The sequence below is a fragment of the Coturnix japonica genome, chromosome 15, assembly GCF_054131305.1.
Source record: "Coturnix japonica strain WE chromosome 15, WE-NBRP24, whole genome shotgun sequence".
Lineage (NCBI taxonomy): Eukaryota > Metazoa > Chordata > Aves > Galliformes > Phasianidae > Coturnix > Coturnix japonica.
In genome coordinates this window covers 15,035,310-15,054,109 of record NC_140677.1, presented here as the reverse complement: position 1 = coordinate 15,054,109, position 18,800 = coordinate 15,035,310, and the positions used below count along the sequence as shown (strand labels likewise).

At 38.8% G+C, this 18,800-nt stretch overlaps 1 protein-coding gene across 48 annotated transcripts in view; it reads left to right on the top strand.

The window, feature by feature from the left end:
* ATP2B2 (ATPase plasma membrane Ca2+ transporting 2) overlaps positions 1-18,800 on the top strand; it is a 310,402-nt gene that overhangs the window by 209,825 nt on the left and 81,777 nt on the right. For all 48 annotated transcript variants that reach the window (XM_085517013.1, XM_085516982.1, XM_032447213.2 and 45 more), the window contains one exon: positions 14,521-14,718. In XM_085517013.1, the coding sequence (XP_085373139.1) occupies positions 14,521-14,718 (198 nt within the window). The remainder of the gene's footprint in view (positions 1-14,520; positions 14,719-18,800) is intronic.

The following is an 18,800-nucleotide window of genomic DNA, read 5'->3' as shown; positions in this document are numbered from 1 at the left end:
TTTTTTTTAATTTTATTTTTTGGCAGTAATACCCAATGAAACCAGTTCCTAGAAACTTAACTTCCCATTTCAAAACATCACTGAGGTTTATGAGTTTTCAGCTGCTGCAGAATTGGAAGTCTCTTCTTTCAAGATCTGAAGTTAGTGCAGTGAAGTCTAATAAAAGTCGATAGCAATTTCAGTTTCGACCAGAGGAATTTTCTGCCTTTCTACTGACTGAAATGGTAGAAGATCCAAGGAGATGCATTTGGCAGCTCACTTTGTCACATTTTTTGTGTATTAAATGCAGCTTGTCCTCTGAATGGAGCGAAAAGGGTAGGATGAGCTGGGTCAGAACTTGTTTATCTCCAAAAGATTGCAGTGATTGTGTTGGTGTGTGCTGCACAACTCTGCATCCTCATTTTTATGTTAGGAAATGAGATTTAGCCAGAGCCCAAAACTTGTCTTAAACTTATTAAATTAGCTTGTTAAGACATATACGATAAAAGTTAAAATTTCATATCAAGATATTGTCAGGTATTTGGACCATAACTGCATGGTAAGAAATATTTGAAGTGAGCTTTACTCAACAGATCTTTAAAGTTGGATTTGTTTCTTAGGGGCTTTGTTATAAACAGTTTGCTTAATTTAATTTTTTGAGCCAGTTTAGTAAGCAGCACAGTCAGAATGGACTGTCAGTTTCCGTGTCAGATGCAGAATTCTGCCTTGTGGAGTTTATTTTTATACAGAACTATTAATTACCTGTATCTTTTGAGAAAGGAAATTATGTATGAGTGTACGATTTATGAATCATCTTAGGCAGGCAGGATGGTCTGGTAACTTTTAAGTGCATATTGTTTTTTCTTTAGCTGCTTTTTTGAGACCCATAAGGGTATAATAGCATTGATATCCCCTTGGGGCACTGTATCTCAAGGCAAATCTGTTTATTTATGACTTGTTCCTTCTGCTTAGAATTCCTGGACTCTCAAAGTAATAAGTAAGGCTTGTTCTGTAATTGTAACTGTGTAAATGATTTCATTTAGTACCTTTTATAGGAACTCAGAATCTGATCTAACAGTAGTTAGCGCTATTTTTAAGTATTGTTCATAATGGTTTGGAGATTCATGGTATCTGCAGAAGCTCTCATGACTTCTCTGGATGGTTTGGCATCTGTACCAAGGCCCAGGCAGATGTGCTGTACTAGTTTGTACTCAGTCCCACTCTGCTGTCACACAGATCTCTGAAGACTCCTGGGCAGTAGGAACCTGGGAACTCTTCTCCAGAACCAGCACTGTTTTAGTTCCTGTGGTCCATTCTGAAGTCCAAACACAGTCTGGAGGGAGACCAAAGAGGCAGTGTGTCTTGAAATAAGATTTTGGCAAGATTTCTATTCAGACTTTTCTGAAAAGTTATCCGGGAAGATACAAATTACAAATCAGATCATACCTGAACTTTTATTTGAACTAATATTCTTAGTGTTAGGCATAAAATGTTGGCATGCAATAGTTAACTAAAAGATAAGATAAAGGCACACAACATTGGGAAAATATCTTGGAGAAATAACAGTTGGGGAACACAGTAATAGCGTCCTGTTTGCTTTCTCATAGTTCAGAGTAGCCTGTGACTTCTGTACAGAAGTATTTAAGTCAAAACATAGCAATCTCTTCAGTATGTTCCCGTGCTTATGTGTGTTGCAAGCTGCCAAAGATGCCTGGGATTCATATGTTTTGTTAGTCTGCTGATAATCAAAAAATTGAGAGGCCAGGTCACTTATATTTGTGTAACAATTCAGTAGAAAGAGCAGTGATGAAATTCTACCATTTGTATTTTGGAATGTTGTTCTTCCTGATGTAGGCTTGTTATGTTTCAGAAGTGATAAGAGGCTGCAAGCACCCAGCTCTTCATTCAGTCTGCTAAACAGCACAGTGATTCAGTCTGACAAGAGAATTACTCGGAGCTATGGAGTAGTGCAGGGGTGGGTTAAAAACAAACCAACAAAGAAACCCCATCACGTTTCAGATATTTCCTCTATTGGTTAAACCCCCTCCACGCGTAACTTAATTTCTCAGCCTTACTCCCATAAGTCAGTTTTATTTATTTTCTGATAGTATTTAAAGATAATGCTTTTGTATTTATCGTTCCTAGAGGTCTCACATTTATTTTTTTTTCCAGATCAGAAGTTTTATGGCATGAAGAGATTCAAAGTAAAAGACCTTTCAATGCACTCTCTTGGCTGTGTGTAATTTTAGAAATAACTGGGAGGTAGATTACATTTAATTCTCTGAAAGTTTCAAAAGCAGTTATATCCTTTCTATCCAGTGAGCCCTCGACAACAGAAATGCCAAACTGAATTCAACATGTCCATAAAATTAGCATCTTTATTCACTCTTACTTTTGTGATTCACGTTACAAATGTAAGCCTTAAAAATTGGGCAAACGTTTCATCCAACGTAACCCATATAAGGCAATTTCATTCTTTGGAGATGTGTTTTCACCAGAGTCTCCTTTAATTCAAAGATACAGTCCCATTTTGAATTAGCATTGCTTTAAAAAATAAATAAATGAATGCACTTAACTGGCTTTTGCCGTGCATACGTATCCATTGATACGTATCCATTGATACATTGACTCAGCTTTGTTTCACATTTGTATTCTGTGTTCACAGTTGTAATTTCCACCGACCCTTGCGTCATCGCTGTGGTATCCCTGGCTGTTTCCACATTTGTCTATATTCTGTCTCTGTGTACATAAAGGGATAATTATGTGAAAGTTAAGTTGAGCAAGAACAAAAGCTTTTGATGTATGTCATGACATTTATTGTATAAACTCCCATGTGCGTTAGGTTTTTTTCCTCTTGCAGAACTAAAACTTAAGGAGATTTGTGAGAATTCAGGCATCAGAAAGGGTCAAGAATTAGTCTACTGCTAATAGCTGTGCACTATGTTATGCAAACATGTACAAGCAAAGAGAGTGTTTGCTGTGAGGATAAACAATCTTTGCTATGAGGATAAACAGAACCTTTTGACCATTGCTGGAGTTTGTACAGGCCATTAAGATGTAAACCTATGGTTGCCATGGAGTGACATTTTTAACTTCAGTCCTTTCAGTCGCACTGGTGATGCTGAGGTAGGAGCCTGTGAGTGCACAGTTAGGTGCTTCAAGGTGTGACTGTAGCCACCCTCTATCTTGCTCATGGCTGCTTGTTGCCTTTGGTTTTCAGTGCTAGCAAATAGAAACTGGAAATGTTCCTGGCTGGCTCAGGAGCTGCCCTTAGGATGGGCAGGAGAAACGAGGTACTTTCCACTTGGCTTTTGAATGATTATTTCCTGAATTTAAGTGAAAATTAATGAACTCAGATACCCGTAATGACTTGTGTGTAGCACTGGCTTTGCCAAATTGAGATGTAAATTGTTTACTTTTTTCAATATGCTTGTGTTCTGCTGGTCTCCAATTATGATTCAGATTCCCACTGTGCCAGGTGGTGGACTAATGTCTAATCATCATTTATAAACACTTAGTGGGCATACAAGTGGGAGATAATACAGGAAGCTTAGGTGGTAACCACACCCATCTTAAGTTATTAATGCTTATTGGGAAACAAACAGCCTAATGGCCATGCATAATTTTCAGGTGGAAATGTTCCAGAAAGCTTTCCCTGTTATGCCTGTAACTACAGCTTCCAGACATCGTGCTTGATCTTTACAAAAGCAAATTCCAGACATAATTTTCCTATTCAAACAAATGTTCGTGGTCTACCATAGCACAAGAACATTCGGTCTTCTATTTTATACCACTGTGAAAATTAGATCCCAAACTTTCAATAAATACAATACAGTAGTGAAGGGGTTTCTTTCTGAAGAGCGGACATCCAGCCGGTAACATACTGATGTGGTGTTTGAAGAAGAAAGTAGCCTGCAAACAGCTAAATTACCTGCCTGTTTGTAGTTTGTTATTTTCTCCTAATGCTTGTATGATTCAAATGCTTCCCTCTGTACTCTTTTTCCCTCTTAAATGGCTGGTTGTAAGGGGAAAGCTTGGCTGTATGATTCTTTTCCTACACACAAATGAAGTCGTGTGTTGAGGATGTGTGTTTGAAGCCAGGAAAATTAAATTGTGAATACCTTTTTATTTTCTACTTCAATAACAAGAACGCTTTGCTTGGCATTCCTTCCTTGTGCCCCGGGAACTGCTGTCCCTTGCACAGAGATGTCCCTCCATGCTTAGCTCTGTGTCACTCAGCTCAGTTTTCTGCCAGTAAAATGAGTGATGTAGCAGAGTGAGTCATGGCTGCAGAAAGCCATTTCAAGGACAAGTCAAGGGTGTTGAAGGCAGCAGCTTGATCAGGAATAAGGACCTGTTTGACTGCCTTCAGAATCAAGGAATTCCACTTTATGAAGCTAAGACCTCAGTAGAGAAATGTCTTCTAATCAGTAAAAGCAAAATCTTTGGATGCAGTTTCCTGCTGAAATTTTGTAATTGGGTCCTATGACTTTGCACAAAGCAGCATTACATAAAGCACAGCAGATGCAGACCAGATTTAGAGGGAGAAAAAGCACACAGAAAAAACGTACAGTGAAATGACAGCAGAGGAAAGAACATAAAGATATATATGCAGAGTCAGGGGATTCATGTGGAGATGTAGTAACCATTTTGAATTTCAAGAGCCAGAACGTTTCATCTTGGGTCACTCTTATCAAATTCAGCATGATGTGGGATTACCATTTCATGGCAAATCAGTCCAGCCCAGAAGTAGGGGGAAAGGTGACGGGATCGAACATAATTGGTACTCTTGTCAATGCATTGCTCAGATATCAAGATCTGAATGAAATTGTAATCCCTTCTCACTTTTACCAGACAGGTCTAATAGGTCAGAGTTTGGTAGGTCAGAGTAGAAGGAGCTTGAGTTACCTGTCCTGGGCTGTATCAGTCCTCTGAGCTTTGGCAGCCAGTGAACTTCATATGCACTGAGCTTAATTGCAGATAAAGACTGACACAAGCAACACTCAGGAAGTTAAAAGATTGCTGCTGTCTTCTTATGTTGTGTAACCTTGCTTCCTGTTTCCATAATAAATGAAATTGCTCGTTTTTCCAGTACATTCTAATATCTTGAGAGCATATAAATGTAGTCTAACATTGGTCCTTGGTATTAATAGTCTCGCATAATAGACTTACTTTTGTTGTTGTTGTTGGATTCTGTTTTTTGTAATCATTAAACAAATTGACTGTTTTTTCTTGAGATTTTCTGAGTCCTGCAGAGGGGGCAGTGGCTGTGTAAAGCTAAGAAACAGTTGTGGCCCAGAAGATAACACAGTTCCAGTTAAGTAAGAAGTTTGAGAGAGTGAGGTAGTGAGCAGTAGAAACTGAGAGGGGAGAAGGAAGAGCTAGCTACCTGATATTTATCAGAGGCATTGGTTTCTTTGAGATAAAACAAAGGGGAAAGTAAAGAATGTGAAAAAGTATACGAAGGGAAGAGGGAAAATGTGCAAGATGAGCTTTGGGAAGAGGAAAGGACATAGGAGGCAAATAGGGAAACAGGGAAAACCATAAATAAGTTTAACAGAAGGCATAGAAGAATTAAGGCAATAGAGAGAGGGAGTGGGGGAAGTCTGCCTTTCAGTGTCCTGAATATTTCAGCCTGACCGTTCAGTTCATCTCCGCTCACCACTTACATAACCTGTAGAAAATAAATGCATGCTCAAGATGTCTGCCTGAAAGCATCCTTAGTTCATCTCACTGAAAAGCATTTCAAGGGGTTTGCACCTCCTACATTAATCAACATTATTTTATAATATAATGGTAAGCTATCAGTAATATTTTAAACCGATGATGTTCTCTGAAGCAGACTTTGAAAGTTTCTGATTTTCATATCTTTATCTCTTGTTTTTTGTTAATATATGCCACGCTCAAGGGATGTATTAATGAACCTTTTTTTTTTTTTTTTTTTTTTTAATCCTGCAATGACAATCCTCTAGGCCCAGTCTCTTCATTAATGAATAATGATGGAACAGAGTAGGCAGTTGGGTCATTTTATCCTTTAAGTGAGATGAAAAGACCTGAAAAGAATGCTGCATTGCAGCTATAAACAAAATGGTTGCAGAGTTGACAAAGTACTTCTGAATCATATTCTGCTTTTCTGGAATATTCCCAGTTTTTGTAAGATTGCCAGTTTCCCCAAACATTTTTTGCCATGTCTGGTAGCAATTTGCATAAATTTTTGGACATCCCACCTGACTGTGAATATGGACAAAACATTTTGTAGGAGGCAGAAGCACAAGTAAAGAGCACAGAAAAACCCATTCTAATCTTGGTATCTAAAGAGAAGCATATGAAAATTAAAATGCAGTTTTCAGTTAGTTACAGAAGGGATAAACTAACAGTTCTGGTTAAGCCAGAAGAAACATTTCAGATGCTTCTCTTCCTGGTGTGAGCCTAACTGGGATTTCTTCTGTTCTCCATCTTTCAGTGTCATGCAAATGGGTGCTTGAGAACACTCTCTTAACTAAAAGGTATTTTCAGATAAAGGAATAATCTGTGGTATAATTTTGACAGTTGCATCTTATCCAGTATCTGTGTATTGCTTTGTAATGACTGATATTAATTATCTCAAAGTCCTAGAGCTTTACTTATTAACTGAACTATTACCATGAGATTTTACATGTGTACAGACTGTACTGGTGACTGCTGCCATCAGATGTGTTTCCTACAACTGGTGTCAAGATCCTTTGTTCCTCCACTTTGACCTTTAGACCAGAGATGGCGACTGTTCATGCTCTTAAGACAGACTGTGCCTTAATGAGTCTGTGCGCTGTGCTTGTTTTCTAAGATAAACTCCAAATGATGAGGGACCGCTCCATTAATAAAATAGTTGGCACAGAAGAAAAAAATCATCACGTTTCTGTCACTCTGCTTTTATGCTCACACCTGTAGTTTAGTGTGCACACCCTCCATGAGATAGCAGGGAACTGAATTGAGTCCTTAGGCAACAGCTAACCAAATATATATCTCTGTGTTAAATTGCAGTAGTGCCTAGAATTCTGCCCAGTTTTCATATAAGAAGAAATCTCTTTTTGTTACTTGTCAATTTCTCACTATTCTTGTTTCTCTTATATGCAAAAATTTGCTAAAGAAAATTGCTGTGTTCTCCTTCTGTATGATGTATGGCTGCAGTTCCAAATAACTGTATTGCTGTAGTTGTGACATGGGGACGTATTTGTCTTTAGCAGCAGATTTGAAGCGGAGGTGAAAGCGGTCCAAATCAAACTCAGTCTAAGGGATTTACTTATTTCCAGCCCGTGGATTTATTTTGGAGCATCTATTCCTGATTAACCGCTATGGATTAACTCTTTGTATGGATGTTTTTGTTTTGGATTAAGAAGGACTCTTCCCAGTTGAGCTAGATTAAGCAAAGCAATGAATTAATGGGCTGGAATTAAAATCAAATAGCTAGCACAATGTAAACATAGGAAACCAGTATGCAATAAAAATGGTTAAGCTATAAATTGATAAGCCTAATTCTAATCTGAGATTTCATATTAAATAAAAACTTAAGCTTCCAAATATTTAGTAAAGGATAATTAATAACTGTAGAGTTTATTGGGCAGCAATAAGAAAATTCTTATTACTTCAAGAAAACTCTTGCGCATTTCTATTAAGATTTGAGACTGAAATGGGACCAGTTCATTCTGCACAAAAATACTTGGTGTCCTTGACTGGTTCTGTCTTACACTCTTTCTGCAGCTGGTGTCTAGGAGCTCCTTCCTTGAGGGTAGTTGCTTTACAATTTAATTTGGTATTTGCTCTGTACTAGAAAATAATCTGGAGAATTTCATTAGTGATTATTGCATTCAGATAAGGTTAATTATACTGAGGGATAATCAAGGTGATTGACAATATATGCTTCATATTGAGAGAGTCTATTCTTTGGGCTTTTTAATGTGCTAAAATAGGAAAAGTCTGTGGGTGTTGTATTCCTAATGGAGTGCTATTGCATGTGAATATATGAATAAAATAATGCCATATCCCACACAATGCTTGAGATTGCTTTGGTCACCATTTGTATTTGCTAGTCATTCACAAGTCAGAGGCAAGAAAACTGTCCCTTCTAACACTATTAAAGAAAAAAAAAAACAAAAAAACCCACAACTTTTACTATGCTTTACAAAGAGCTAAGAATGCTTTGAAGGAATAACATCAATTCTGTTCTGAAAATAACATCAGCCCGACTAAATCACTGCTGCTGACCTTGTGCTCTTCTCTGCTGCTCTTTTCACCCAGGAGCTGAATTAACTAATTATCAGTGGGCTGGAAGGTCTTGAGACTGACTTCTTGTCACTTCTTTTCTTCATGCATTTAGAAAATGGGGCAATAGGGAGCTTTTTGGACTTGCTTGAAATACTAGTGCCAGTGTCTTTTAAAGTTGACTATATATCTGTGTTATGAGATATTCGGGTGTTGGATGAAACTTTACAGCTCCTTTCATTTTTATTGTTCCTTCACTTTTATGTGGTGCTTAGAGGAAAGGCAGATGAAGATCTTAAGTGTGGTTCTCACTTGTTTCTGGAGAGCATGGAGATGGTAATACTGAGTGTGGTGCAGTGTTATGTAGGTAGCAGGGAGCTCATGGTGTTTGTGCTGTTTGAAGTTTCAAAGGTCCAGCTATTCTAAGACTCCTGGTCAGTGGGATGTTGTAGTCCATTGGGATGCTCAAAATGCATCTTATTTTCTTACCATCTTCCCACAGGTTGAGCATTATGATTTTAAGTGACATCATTGTCACATGCAGGAGCAATAGCAGCATTTAATGTTGCTTGCAGATGGTATAATGATCACAGAACTCTTTTTTTCTTCAGTGTTCTCTTTTTTAGGTACCTTGAATTCTGTCTCAGATACACAGTACCTTAAGATAAGCTATAGCAAGTGCTCTGCCTCTTGCAAAGGCACAGCTTGAAGCAAGTACAGTTGCTGTGCAGCTGACGAGCTGACACTGCTCACGGGAAAAGCAGATGACACTGACAAAGATAGCAATGAAATTAAGAGCTGCCAAGTAGCAGCGCTTGGAGGTAACACTTCAGAAAAACACAGCTCACTGCTATCTGGTTTGTTTATTTTTTTAAAGTAAGGGTGGGAGGGGAGAAAATCATGCTGTGGAAGCAGGCTTAACATAGTGGCTTTGGTTTTTCTTTTTTAAGCTGTTTTCATTTGGTTCCTTTATGGACATCACAAGAATATGTGTTTCTTTCTTCAGAACTTAAGATTTCTTTCTTGTGTTATTTATTTAAATATATTTTAAGTTATTCGTTTTAACCTACAGGTTCCTGGCCTCATCTACAGAAAAAACCTCTTTTCCATACTGCTGTTGTGATGACAACATATATTAAGCTGTGCCACTGTTCGCTTTGCCCTCTGGCATCAGCATCAGGGCCTGAGGGAACAGCACGGAGCTGTCGGGGTGCTGGGAAAAGGTTCTGCACCAAAGCGTGTTGGGCTCAGCCCTGAACTGCCAGAGCTCAGGGAGAGTTTGGGCAGCTCTCAGATGTTGGGTTTGGATTTTGGGTGGCACTGTGTGGAGCTGGGAGCTCAGTGACCCTGGTGCATCACTTCCAACTCAGGATATTCTGTATTCAGATGTATTGATTACCAGAACATTGCATTTATGTGTATATGCTTTGATTGTAATGTTTTACTTGCAAAACTTCAAGTGATTTAAAATTGCACTATGATAAGAAATGCAGAAAAAATAATCAGTTTTTAATCTTTATGATCAGTGGGCAATTTAGTGAAGGCTGTAATTCTGGATTACTTTGCTGAGGTGTTATTTAATAGCAGCAGTGCCCAGGCTCAGTGTCACTGGCTATTGACTGTAAGAAAAGGCCTGGGCACACATGCAGTTGGAGATGTTGGAATCACCAACTAATTTCAGGGACTTCTTCCCCTTTCTGTCATTCCCATGATTACTGCCAGCAATACACTTGAAGTAAAGAGGTGAATTTTTTTGTAGAGGTCCAGTGAGAGTGATGGTAAGTGGTTATGAAGGTGTGTTAATTACAGAAGGCTTTCAACTTAGTTTTCCTTTGGGCTCATTTACTTGCTGCTCTTTTTCTTGGCTGAGCCCTTGGGTCGCCTCTGTTAAGCTAACGTGGTTGCTTTTCCCTTCAATTACCTGATTCATGTTAGTGCTTTTTCAGTGTGGTACTATAGGGTAGTCAGTGAGTGCTGTCTTGAGCTGTTGTAAGAGATACTTGATGTAAACATTAAGGGCAAGAAAAAGCTTTCAAGCGATCTGGAACAATCATAACTCAGCATTTTAACGGTTTGCTTTTGATAGTATTTCCCTTCTCTTCATTCTACAGTTTAAGTGGGCATGAACCATTCTAACCATTCTCTTCAGCTTTATGTTGTACTGTTTTTTTTTTCTCCAGAATTGTTGCTTCAGTAGCGACGTGATTTTGCTGTTGTTTCATCATCAAAATCATCCTGTTTGCGATGCTGCATTTGGTTGCAGAGGAGATGATTGTCGGGAGAAATATAATATTTCAGGAAGCATGAATTGGTTTTATGTTCAGTGTTCAGTAGCTGGCAGTTGTAGATAAGGAACAGAGAAAAAACATTAATTGTTGTTTCTCCAGGTTTTTAATCAATCTTTCCCTTTGAAACAAGTAAATCTGTGTTAAAAGACGAGCTGGAGGAAAGAAGAACTGGATATACTGCACATCACAGAAAAGATTTTCTATGGCATCACACTGTTCTCCCCAAACTTCAGGAGGATTTTGGGGAAAAGTTTTGGAAACAAGCCTTGTGAAATTATTTAAGTGCTGAATGCATCGGTAGTCAGTGTTCACAGTTCTTATTAAACACGTACAGCCTATCTGTGGATAAATTTAATACAAAAACTGCATAATCATTATCAAACACTTCGGCCAAGCAGAGAAGTGTCTCAAAGCCTCAACACACAAAAGTATTTTTATAAAAATTATCCTTGTGTGGACCCATGCGTTTATAACCAGCCGGTGTGCCTTATCCCTGCACCAAGTACAGCACAGAATGCAGGGACACACGAGTTCTGAAGTCATGTAGAGCTGATATCTCCATTAAATTTTACAATCCCCACCGATTCTTATTCATTTCCTGAGATGTTTTGTCTCCTCATATAGAAATACCATTTCTAATTGCTCTCATCTGCGCTATTGTTTCATTATTTGTCACAGCAGTCAATACATGGAATAAGCGATGAATGGAAAAGAGAAAAAAAATATAAAAGAACAGTAATGAAGTCGGTGTGTGTAATAAAGGGAGGAGAAAAAAGCAAATCTAGCAGCAGGAATGCCATCTCCTCGTTACAAGTAATGGTGAGGACAGATGTCCACTTGCAGCTCTTGCTGTGCTAATTGACGTTTCCACCATCTGTACTGCCCAGCAGTGCGCGCTCGCTGGGAAGCAGCATCCTACAGATCTGCCTGTGCAACACAAAGCATGAGTGACCTCCAGTCCTCTGCAAGCCACAAAGTTCGCCTTGCCTAAGGCACCTTTAGGACTATGTAAAATAATGTTTCTGAATAATACATAACAGATTATTTGAAGAGATAAGGGGGGCTGTGTACCTTCTGCTGACAGTAGCACTGAGAACTAATAGAAGCTTTGCAAAAGGAACATCTTTGCCTTAGATTCTCAAATCTCCTGTGGACTGCTCTGTCTGTTTTGTGTAGTCCCTTTTTGAACTTATCTTTTCAGTAATGCTTGGGACTTTATCATTAGTCTTCAGCTTTCTTCACACTCTCCTTTCCTCTTGCTCAGTAAATACAGGTGTTTGTCCATTTCTAGCATTCAGAGAAAAAAAAACAGTAATTGCTGAGTAGGTTTTGAAAGTGATAGCCAGACCATGGGAGGATGGAAACTTTTTGATTAGAACTGAACACTGAATTTCATTTTCCATCATTTCTAAATAACTTACAGGAAAATAAATGTCATAATTAAAGAAGAAAGAGTAGGTAATATAATATAGGTTACATAAACTATAATCTGGAAGATAATGTTGGACGTAGATGCTTTAAGCCCCGTTTAGTCCTCAACCTTATAGTATCTAAATGTCAAGGTCACTGTACAGTTTTCGTGTTAGAGAAGCACGAGCTCTTGGATTTCTTTGGAGTACTTCCGTGTGTGTTAAGATCAGTGCCGTAGGGCAAGATGTATATACTTTAATGTCAGGAGGCCATGTATATAGCACACTTTGTGAAATGATGACTCCATCATATCTAGCTAAATGTAATTAGGGCTGTTCAAAAATAAGTCCTATATTTCCTGCACTTTATCACCCATCCCTGCCACGCTGTTGAGTAACCACTCACATGCTCACCTGCTGGAGCTGGCCCACTGTGGTGCACATATGTTCTGTGTTGGAAAATAATCCTTTAGCAGGCACTTTTTTCTTCTGATTCCCAGCGTGTTTGAGGTCTCTCTGTTTCAGACATGTTTTGCGTGTCTGCCTGTAGATACCTGATACAAACATTTCTATTGTAAATTCCTACACTCTCAGTGTTGTTAATGAATTTGCCTCTTAACATATGAAGTCATTGCTGTGTTCTGGATATGTTTTGGGGAAATATTAGAAACTGTGCATGCCGTTTTTAGTGAAAAGCCTGTTTTGTATTCAAGGGCTTTGCAGCCCTCTGGAAGCTGATTGAACTGGCTTTGTTTCGTTTCTCCTGAAGGCTTGTCACTGTGTCACATCCCATCAGGAGCAAGTGACCTTTCTGATCTCTCATGTACATTGTCCTAAGTTCTCTGGTCTGCATTGGTTCACAGTGCAGCTATCCAAATGGCTCACTGTCTGCAATTCACATTTCATGGGGGCAAAGCCTTTACCCCACATTAGAAGCTGAGTGAGAACTCGTGGTCGAGCTGTGAAGTCTGGTGTGCAATTGTGTGAATCATGGAGATGGTTATAGGCACGTTTTATAGCAGCTGGAACCTGTCCGTTGTAGTCTCACTCTGCAGTAGGTACTGAAAATTAAATTGGGTGAGGTAATAATAACTACAGCATGCCTTTATCTGGGAGAGGATAGTGTTTCTGAGAAGCTGAAGGTGAAATGAAAGTTTGATGAGTTAGTCAAGAGCCAGGAGCTACACAGCAGTTGTAATTATATACTTCAAGTGAAAGGTGAGTCAACGTCTTTGGCTGTATTGTGGCAGGATTGATACGTTCAGAGAAGCATCGCTTTAGGCAATTAGGCTAGTGCTGGGTGCTTTCATCCAGCAGCTATTTTACTGCCATGCGTCTGCTGCGCTACTGGGAATGGCTGCACCAGTCCTGAATGGAGGAGATGCAGAGCTGAGTGCTGTTAGCATGTTTGGATCCTCACTGCCTCTGCTTGGCATCCTGGGGATTCTTGTAACAGAGATTCCTGTTCCTCACGGACTCACAGGAGTCAGGGTTCTTAGAGGAGAGGAGTTAGCCTGAACTGCATTAGGAGGGGGATGATGGGAATCATTACAGAGTAGGATGGTTCTTTCTCTCGTGAAGGCCCCCTTGTAGCCTTCTGGGGTTCACCCATTTTCATTGTATCAGCTCAGTGTGAATAAGCATGACTAATTTTACATGGCTAATTACATTCAAATCCTACAGGCTGTAAATTTTCCAAATGTGGTATCAGTATTATCTGACAGATATATGTAGCCATTTGCTCTATTGCCGTTCTTTGTGCTTCTTCTGCTCTAACATTTGTATTTTGTAGCTTTTTTTTAAGCAGAAAAGGTGCTAGACATGAACAGACTCAATATAATTAACAAAAAAAACAGGAAAAAACATCTAAGTGAAAGGTTACTCAGCACCACTACAATCACTTTCTTACACTCTATCCAGAATTTAAAGCATCATGTAAAAAATCTGAACATCTATACAGATTTAAGGAACCTTTGTTTCCCTTTTCTTTATGCAAACATGCTGTCACTGTTGCTGTCTCTTCAGGGGAAAAAAAATTGATGCAGTTCATTCCAGCAATTATGTGACAGTACACATGCACCAAGAACAGTTGCTTTGAAGAACATGACATGCCTTATTGAGTTTTTCTTTGAGGTCATTGACCTGAGGTCAGAACAAAGATGTGCTGCTGCTTCTGGTATTACTAAAGCTGCCAACAGTCATTCCAACCTCATCCCAGATGTAACATCTGAAATATAACTTACTTTGACTTTATGATTATATTCAGAAGTCATTATGTACACGTGTATGCTTTTATCTACCTGTATAAAGACTTATTACTGTAATCCTACTATTCACAGCCTTGTTTAGAATTAAAGCTGTCAGGAATTGGTACTAATTAAAGTCCTTTTCAGAAAGCAGTGACAAATCATCTTGCAAAAGCAAAATTTAAGTCTGTTTGTTAATATGCCATGGGTGGTAAAGCTTGTTTAATTGCTATTGAGATAATTTATTTTAAAATTATTATAAATGTATTTTAATTTATACTATAATGTATTGAAAGACAGATATAAGCAGTTACTGTTTATATCACTGCAATTTTACTTACTTGTTGTTGTAATTTACAGGGTTAGCTGGCACTGCTGCAGATCTAGAAAAACGAAAGCTTATTTTTGGAAAAAACTTCATACCCCCAAAGAAGCCAAAAACGTTCATACAGCTGGTGTGGGAAGCACTGCAGGATGTGACTCTTATAATCTTGGAAATTGCAGCCATCATATCCTTGGGGCTTTCGTTTTATCAGCCACCTGGAGAAGGGAATGAAGGTAAAAACTTTTTGCTTGAATTCATTGACATAAGTTTAAGTAAAAAAATAAGTCCTGTATCTCCAATTGCTTCCATCCCTACCCCATGGAAGTTCACAAAGAGGAGCTCTCCATTTTGTTTGCTTCTGTTTCCATTACATGTGGTAGTGACACATTATTTGCGTGCTTGACATTTCTTTATGCAAACCACTGAACTTCATGCCTCATGTTAAGTGACTTAAAAATCATCAAATTCTTATGAAACTTCAGTGTTTGTGTTTTCGCGTTTGAGCTTGTGGTTGGTATTTATTAATCTTAGATTATTGCTTCATGCGTTATAGAGCAGAAACATGTAGTTGCTTACGTAACTGATGATCCTGTGTATGCAGACCCAAGCAGGACTTGGTGAAATTCACTCATTTCGGTGTTTTCAGTGATGTCGCCATAGCTAATGAACCTAGCTCAACAAAGAGCAATGGAGGCCATGTCATGTTACTGCTGTGATATCTGTACAAAGCATAAAGTCGCCCTCCCCTCCTTTTTATTCTTTTTTTCCTCTCCCTCCTTTGGAAAGCATTCTTGAATTCACATGCTTAAAATATTCATTCCTCTGCATAAATGCGAGATTTCCATTTCTGGCAACTGATCCAGATTTTTTCTTTCCGACTCTGTCAGACTTATAAAGCTGGATAAAACCTGCTGTGTGAAATGACGTGAACAGCTTGGCAAATGTATGAAGAATGCCTTCTTCTAAATATAGCCTTGAAATGCTTTTTACATTTGCTTCAGTTTCCTTTGGCTACTTTCCTTGAAGACCCTTCCTTTTTCCTTTCCCATTCACTAACACAATAAGCACAGAGCTCCGCAGAGCACTTGTGGCAATTCCTTATCTTTTATATGTGATCAGGAAGCTTTTGTTGCTTTCTCACGTCGAATTATGTTATTGTTGTTTTCAGCAGGTGTTTGATTTAGGCGTGAGTAAGGAAAGGAGGTAATTTGTTTTGTTTTTTTTTTTTTTAACTGAAGAAAGCATGATTTTTATTACCTCATAACTGGACATAATAAGGTACCCTGGGGACATCAAAAACCACAAGTGATGGTTTACAAAATTAGAATTAAAGCCTGCAAACTTCATTCTTAGGCACAAACATGCACGCTGCTCTCACAGAATCACAGAATTATCAAGGTTGGAAAAGACCTAGAAGATCATCTAGTCCAACCATTACCAATACTTCCCGGCTAAATCATATTCATCAACACAACATCCAGACGTTTCTTGAACACTCTCATGGTCGGTGACTCCACCACCTCCCTGGGCACCTCTTATTATAAAGATTATTTAGTAGAGAAATAATGTTGAAAACAGGATTGTTACAGGGTGCTTGGAAAAGAGGATTTGTGCCATCGGATTCTGATTTTATACCATCATTATTACTGTTGCTCTTTTGGTTTAATGCAATATTTAAAATGTTTCTTTTCCCATGGGAATGTGTGACACATCTGAAATTCTGGAATGCTACAAACAGCTCAGCGGTGCAACCTGGGAAAGCATTTTGGTGTTTTCCCACAGCACAGTGTTTCCATTCAATGGCCTCTGGTTTCCCCATCATTTTAGAACTGTTTTCCTTGAAGGTTTTCGCCATGCTTTACAAGGAGAGAATAGATGAATATAGAGAATATTCTGTAATCCAGCTTTTTGAATGCATTTTAAATTTGGTCCTTTGAATTTTTTCAGTGGTGTATTTGTTTTGTTTTGTTTTGTGTTTTTTTTTGAGCAATTCTATATATATGGGAGATTCTCTCATATTTAAATCAGTAATTGAAACTGATGCTAAGGATACCTGTAGTTTATTGGTAGGTGTCCTTTCCAAGGACACGTTTATGAGCAGGCAGGTACCTGTGCCTGGCCATGTGCCTTGCAGCACTAGAAGGACTGGGAGAGCCAAGGGAGAAATGCCATTTCCCTCATGCCTGATGGTTTGAGATTTGGCGTGTTTTTAAATAACAACATGAAAATGAGAGGCTTTGAGACAGAGATAGTGTTTATCTCCTGTATTTTTTTAATCTAGCAGATGTAGATGCTAGTTACCTAATATATTTCTAAGCCTTTTACAAATCTAACTTTATCTACCAATGGCTTTTTTAGGTTTTTTCCTGATGCATTTGAAGGCTGAAATACACAGATCCAAAAAATATCAGAGTGCATTAATTGCTTTGAGACCCTTGTCTGATGGTGTGGTCTGATGTATGCATACATCAGTGTGCTTTGCTGTATTAGGCCAAGATGTGCTCTAAAGTTTATATTTTGTGGGTTAGTGGACTTTTTTTTATTTTTTTCCCCTTTGATACCATAGATGTTGATTCGTCACCCAAGTTTAAGTCCTCTGACTGCAGTATGGTTGCATTTCCAGATCTCAACACCGTTTGGTATTGTCTTCAGTAAAGTAACTGGATAATTATTTTCTGAGTTGCATTCACTTTCTGCTATTGGAAACAATTGAGATTTCTGTGGTTTTTGCAGTACCAGTAACTATTATCAACCAACCTTGTACCTGGTAGTAACCTATTGTTCAAAGTAGAGGAAGTTTTTGTAGGCCTACTCTTTTTCCATCCTCATTTGAGAAATGAACGTAATTTGAGAAACATTTCTTTTCCTAATGCAATCACACAATTCTGTCTATGTGAGTTACTGGATAATAGTGCGGTTGGGCTTTATTGCTTCTCTAGAAGCTGCTTCAGCTCTATTTTCACATTGTTTACTAGGAGTGAAAGTTTCAAGAATTTGTTATCAGAAGCTGTGCTGCTGTTTTTGTGATCTGCTTTGCATTCCTTTTCAGCATCCGACAGGCCATTGGGAGCAATTGAGAACTTCTGCATAAATGATTGTCAGCCCCATGGCAATCACTGCTCTCCTCGCCGATCCACATAAAATCATTTTAACATTCCTTCCAAAAAGTGCAGGTTTTTTTGGTGTGTGTATTTTTGTAAACCTGTACCGAGAGGAAATGCAGATGCAGATGTAGTCACTGCTGCAGTGTTGTTCACACAGGGATGTGAATAGTTAAAATGTGGCAGGTTAAAAATACTTTATTCCTCTGAACAAAATTCCTCGGTGTCCTGGATTAATAGATTACAGACTGAGTAAAGGTAATAGTGAGGCAGTGATCTACAAAGAGGATTTATCAAAGATATGGGATCCTGCCTTCATGGTTTTGTGTTTTGTATTTGTACTTATTTATTTTTGCTTTGTAGATGAGTTAGCCCAGGATGGTACAGGACACTACCCTGAAGTTTGGTCCTACTATGCCAGGTGCTTTAAACTGTTTTGGTGGTGGTGTGTTGCTTCTTGAGGCTGTGGCTGGGTTGCCTGCTGACCTGTTGTGACTTAGTTCCCTTTGTTAGTTAATGTTTCCACATGTTCAACATTCAAGTATTTCCTTATTGGTCCTATAATGTACCCCACTGCTTGGTCATCGGGGTGATAACCTGGAGATTCAAATCAGAAAGGGCATCCCTATAGGAAGTAGGTACAGCTGCTCCATAGCTCCCATGAGCAGCCTACCAGCAACCCTGTACACCTTCTAGATTGAGTTTCCTTGCTTTCATTGTTTGTACATTGTCTTTTTGCTCTCCATTGTGACCAGCAGGTCTTGGTTCAGCCATGCCAGTCTCTTGCCTTTCTTTTGTGATTTCCTGCACCTGGAATGGAGGGCATAGTGAGATTTTTTCCTTGTGTTGGAGGATGAAACTCTAAATCTCAGCCTGGCATACCAAATCAGCAGTCAGATGCATGTGAAGAGTATGGGACAGTGGAGAGGGAGGGGTAAAAAAAACAAACAAACAAAACAAAAAAAACAATAAAAAACCTTGGCCTCATCACAAGGAATAACGGCTCACAGCTGTATTGCCCCAGGGACAATTCTTAGAGGTTAATTTCTTCAATTTATTGGCATACAAGAGATTTGTGTTTCCCTTCTGTTTGGAAGGAGAGCAGTGCATCACTTTCCACCTCCCCACAAGGATGAATGCTGGGACTTAGGAGGAGAGCAGGCAGGCTCTGCAGTTCTGTCAGTGTGGGAAAATAAGGAATAAGACCCTTTCTG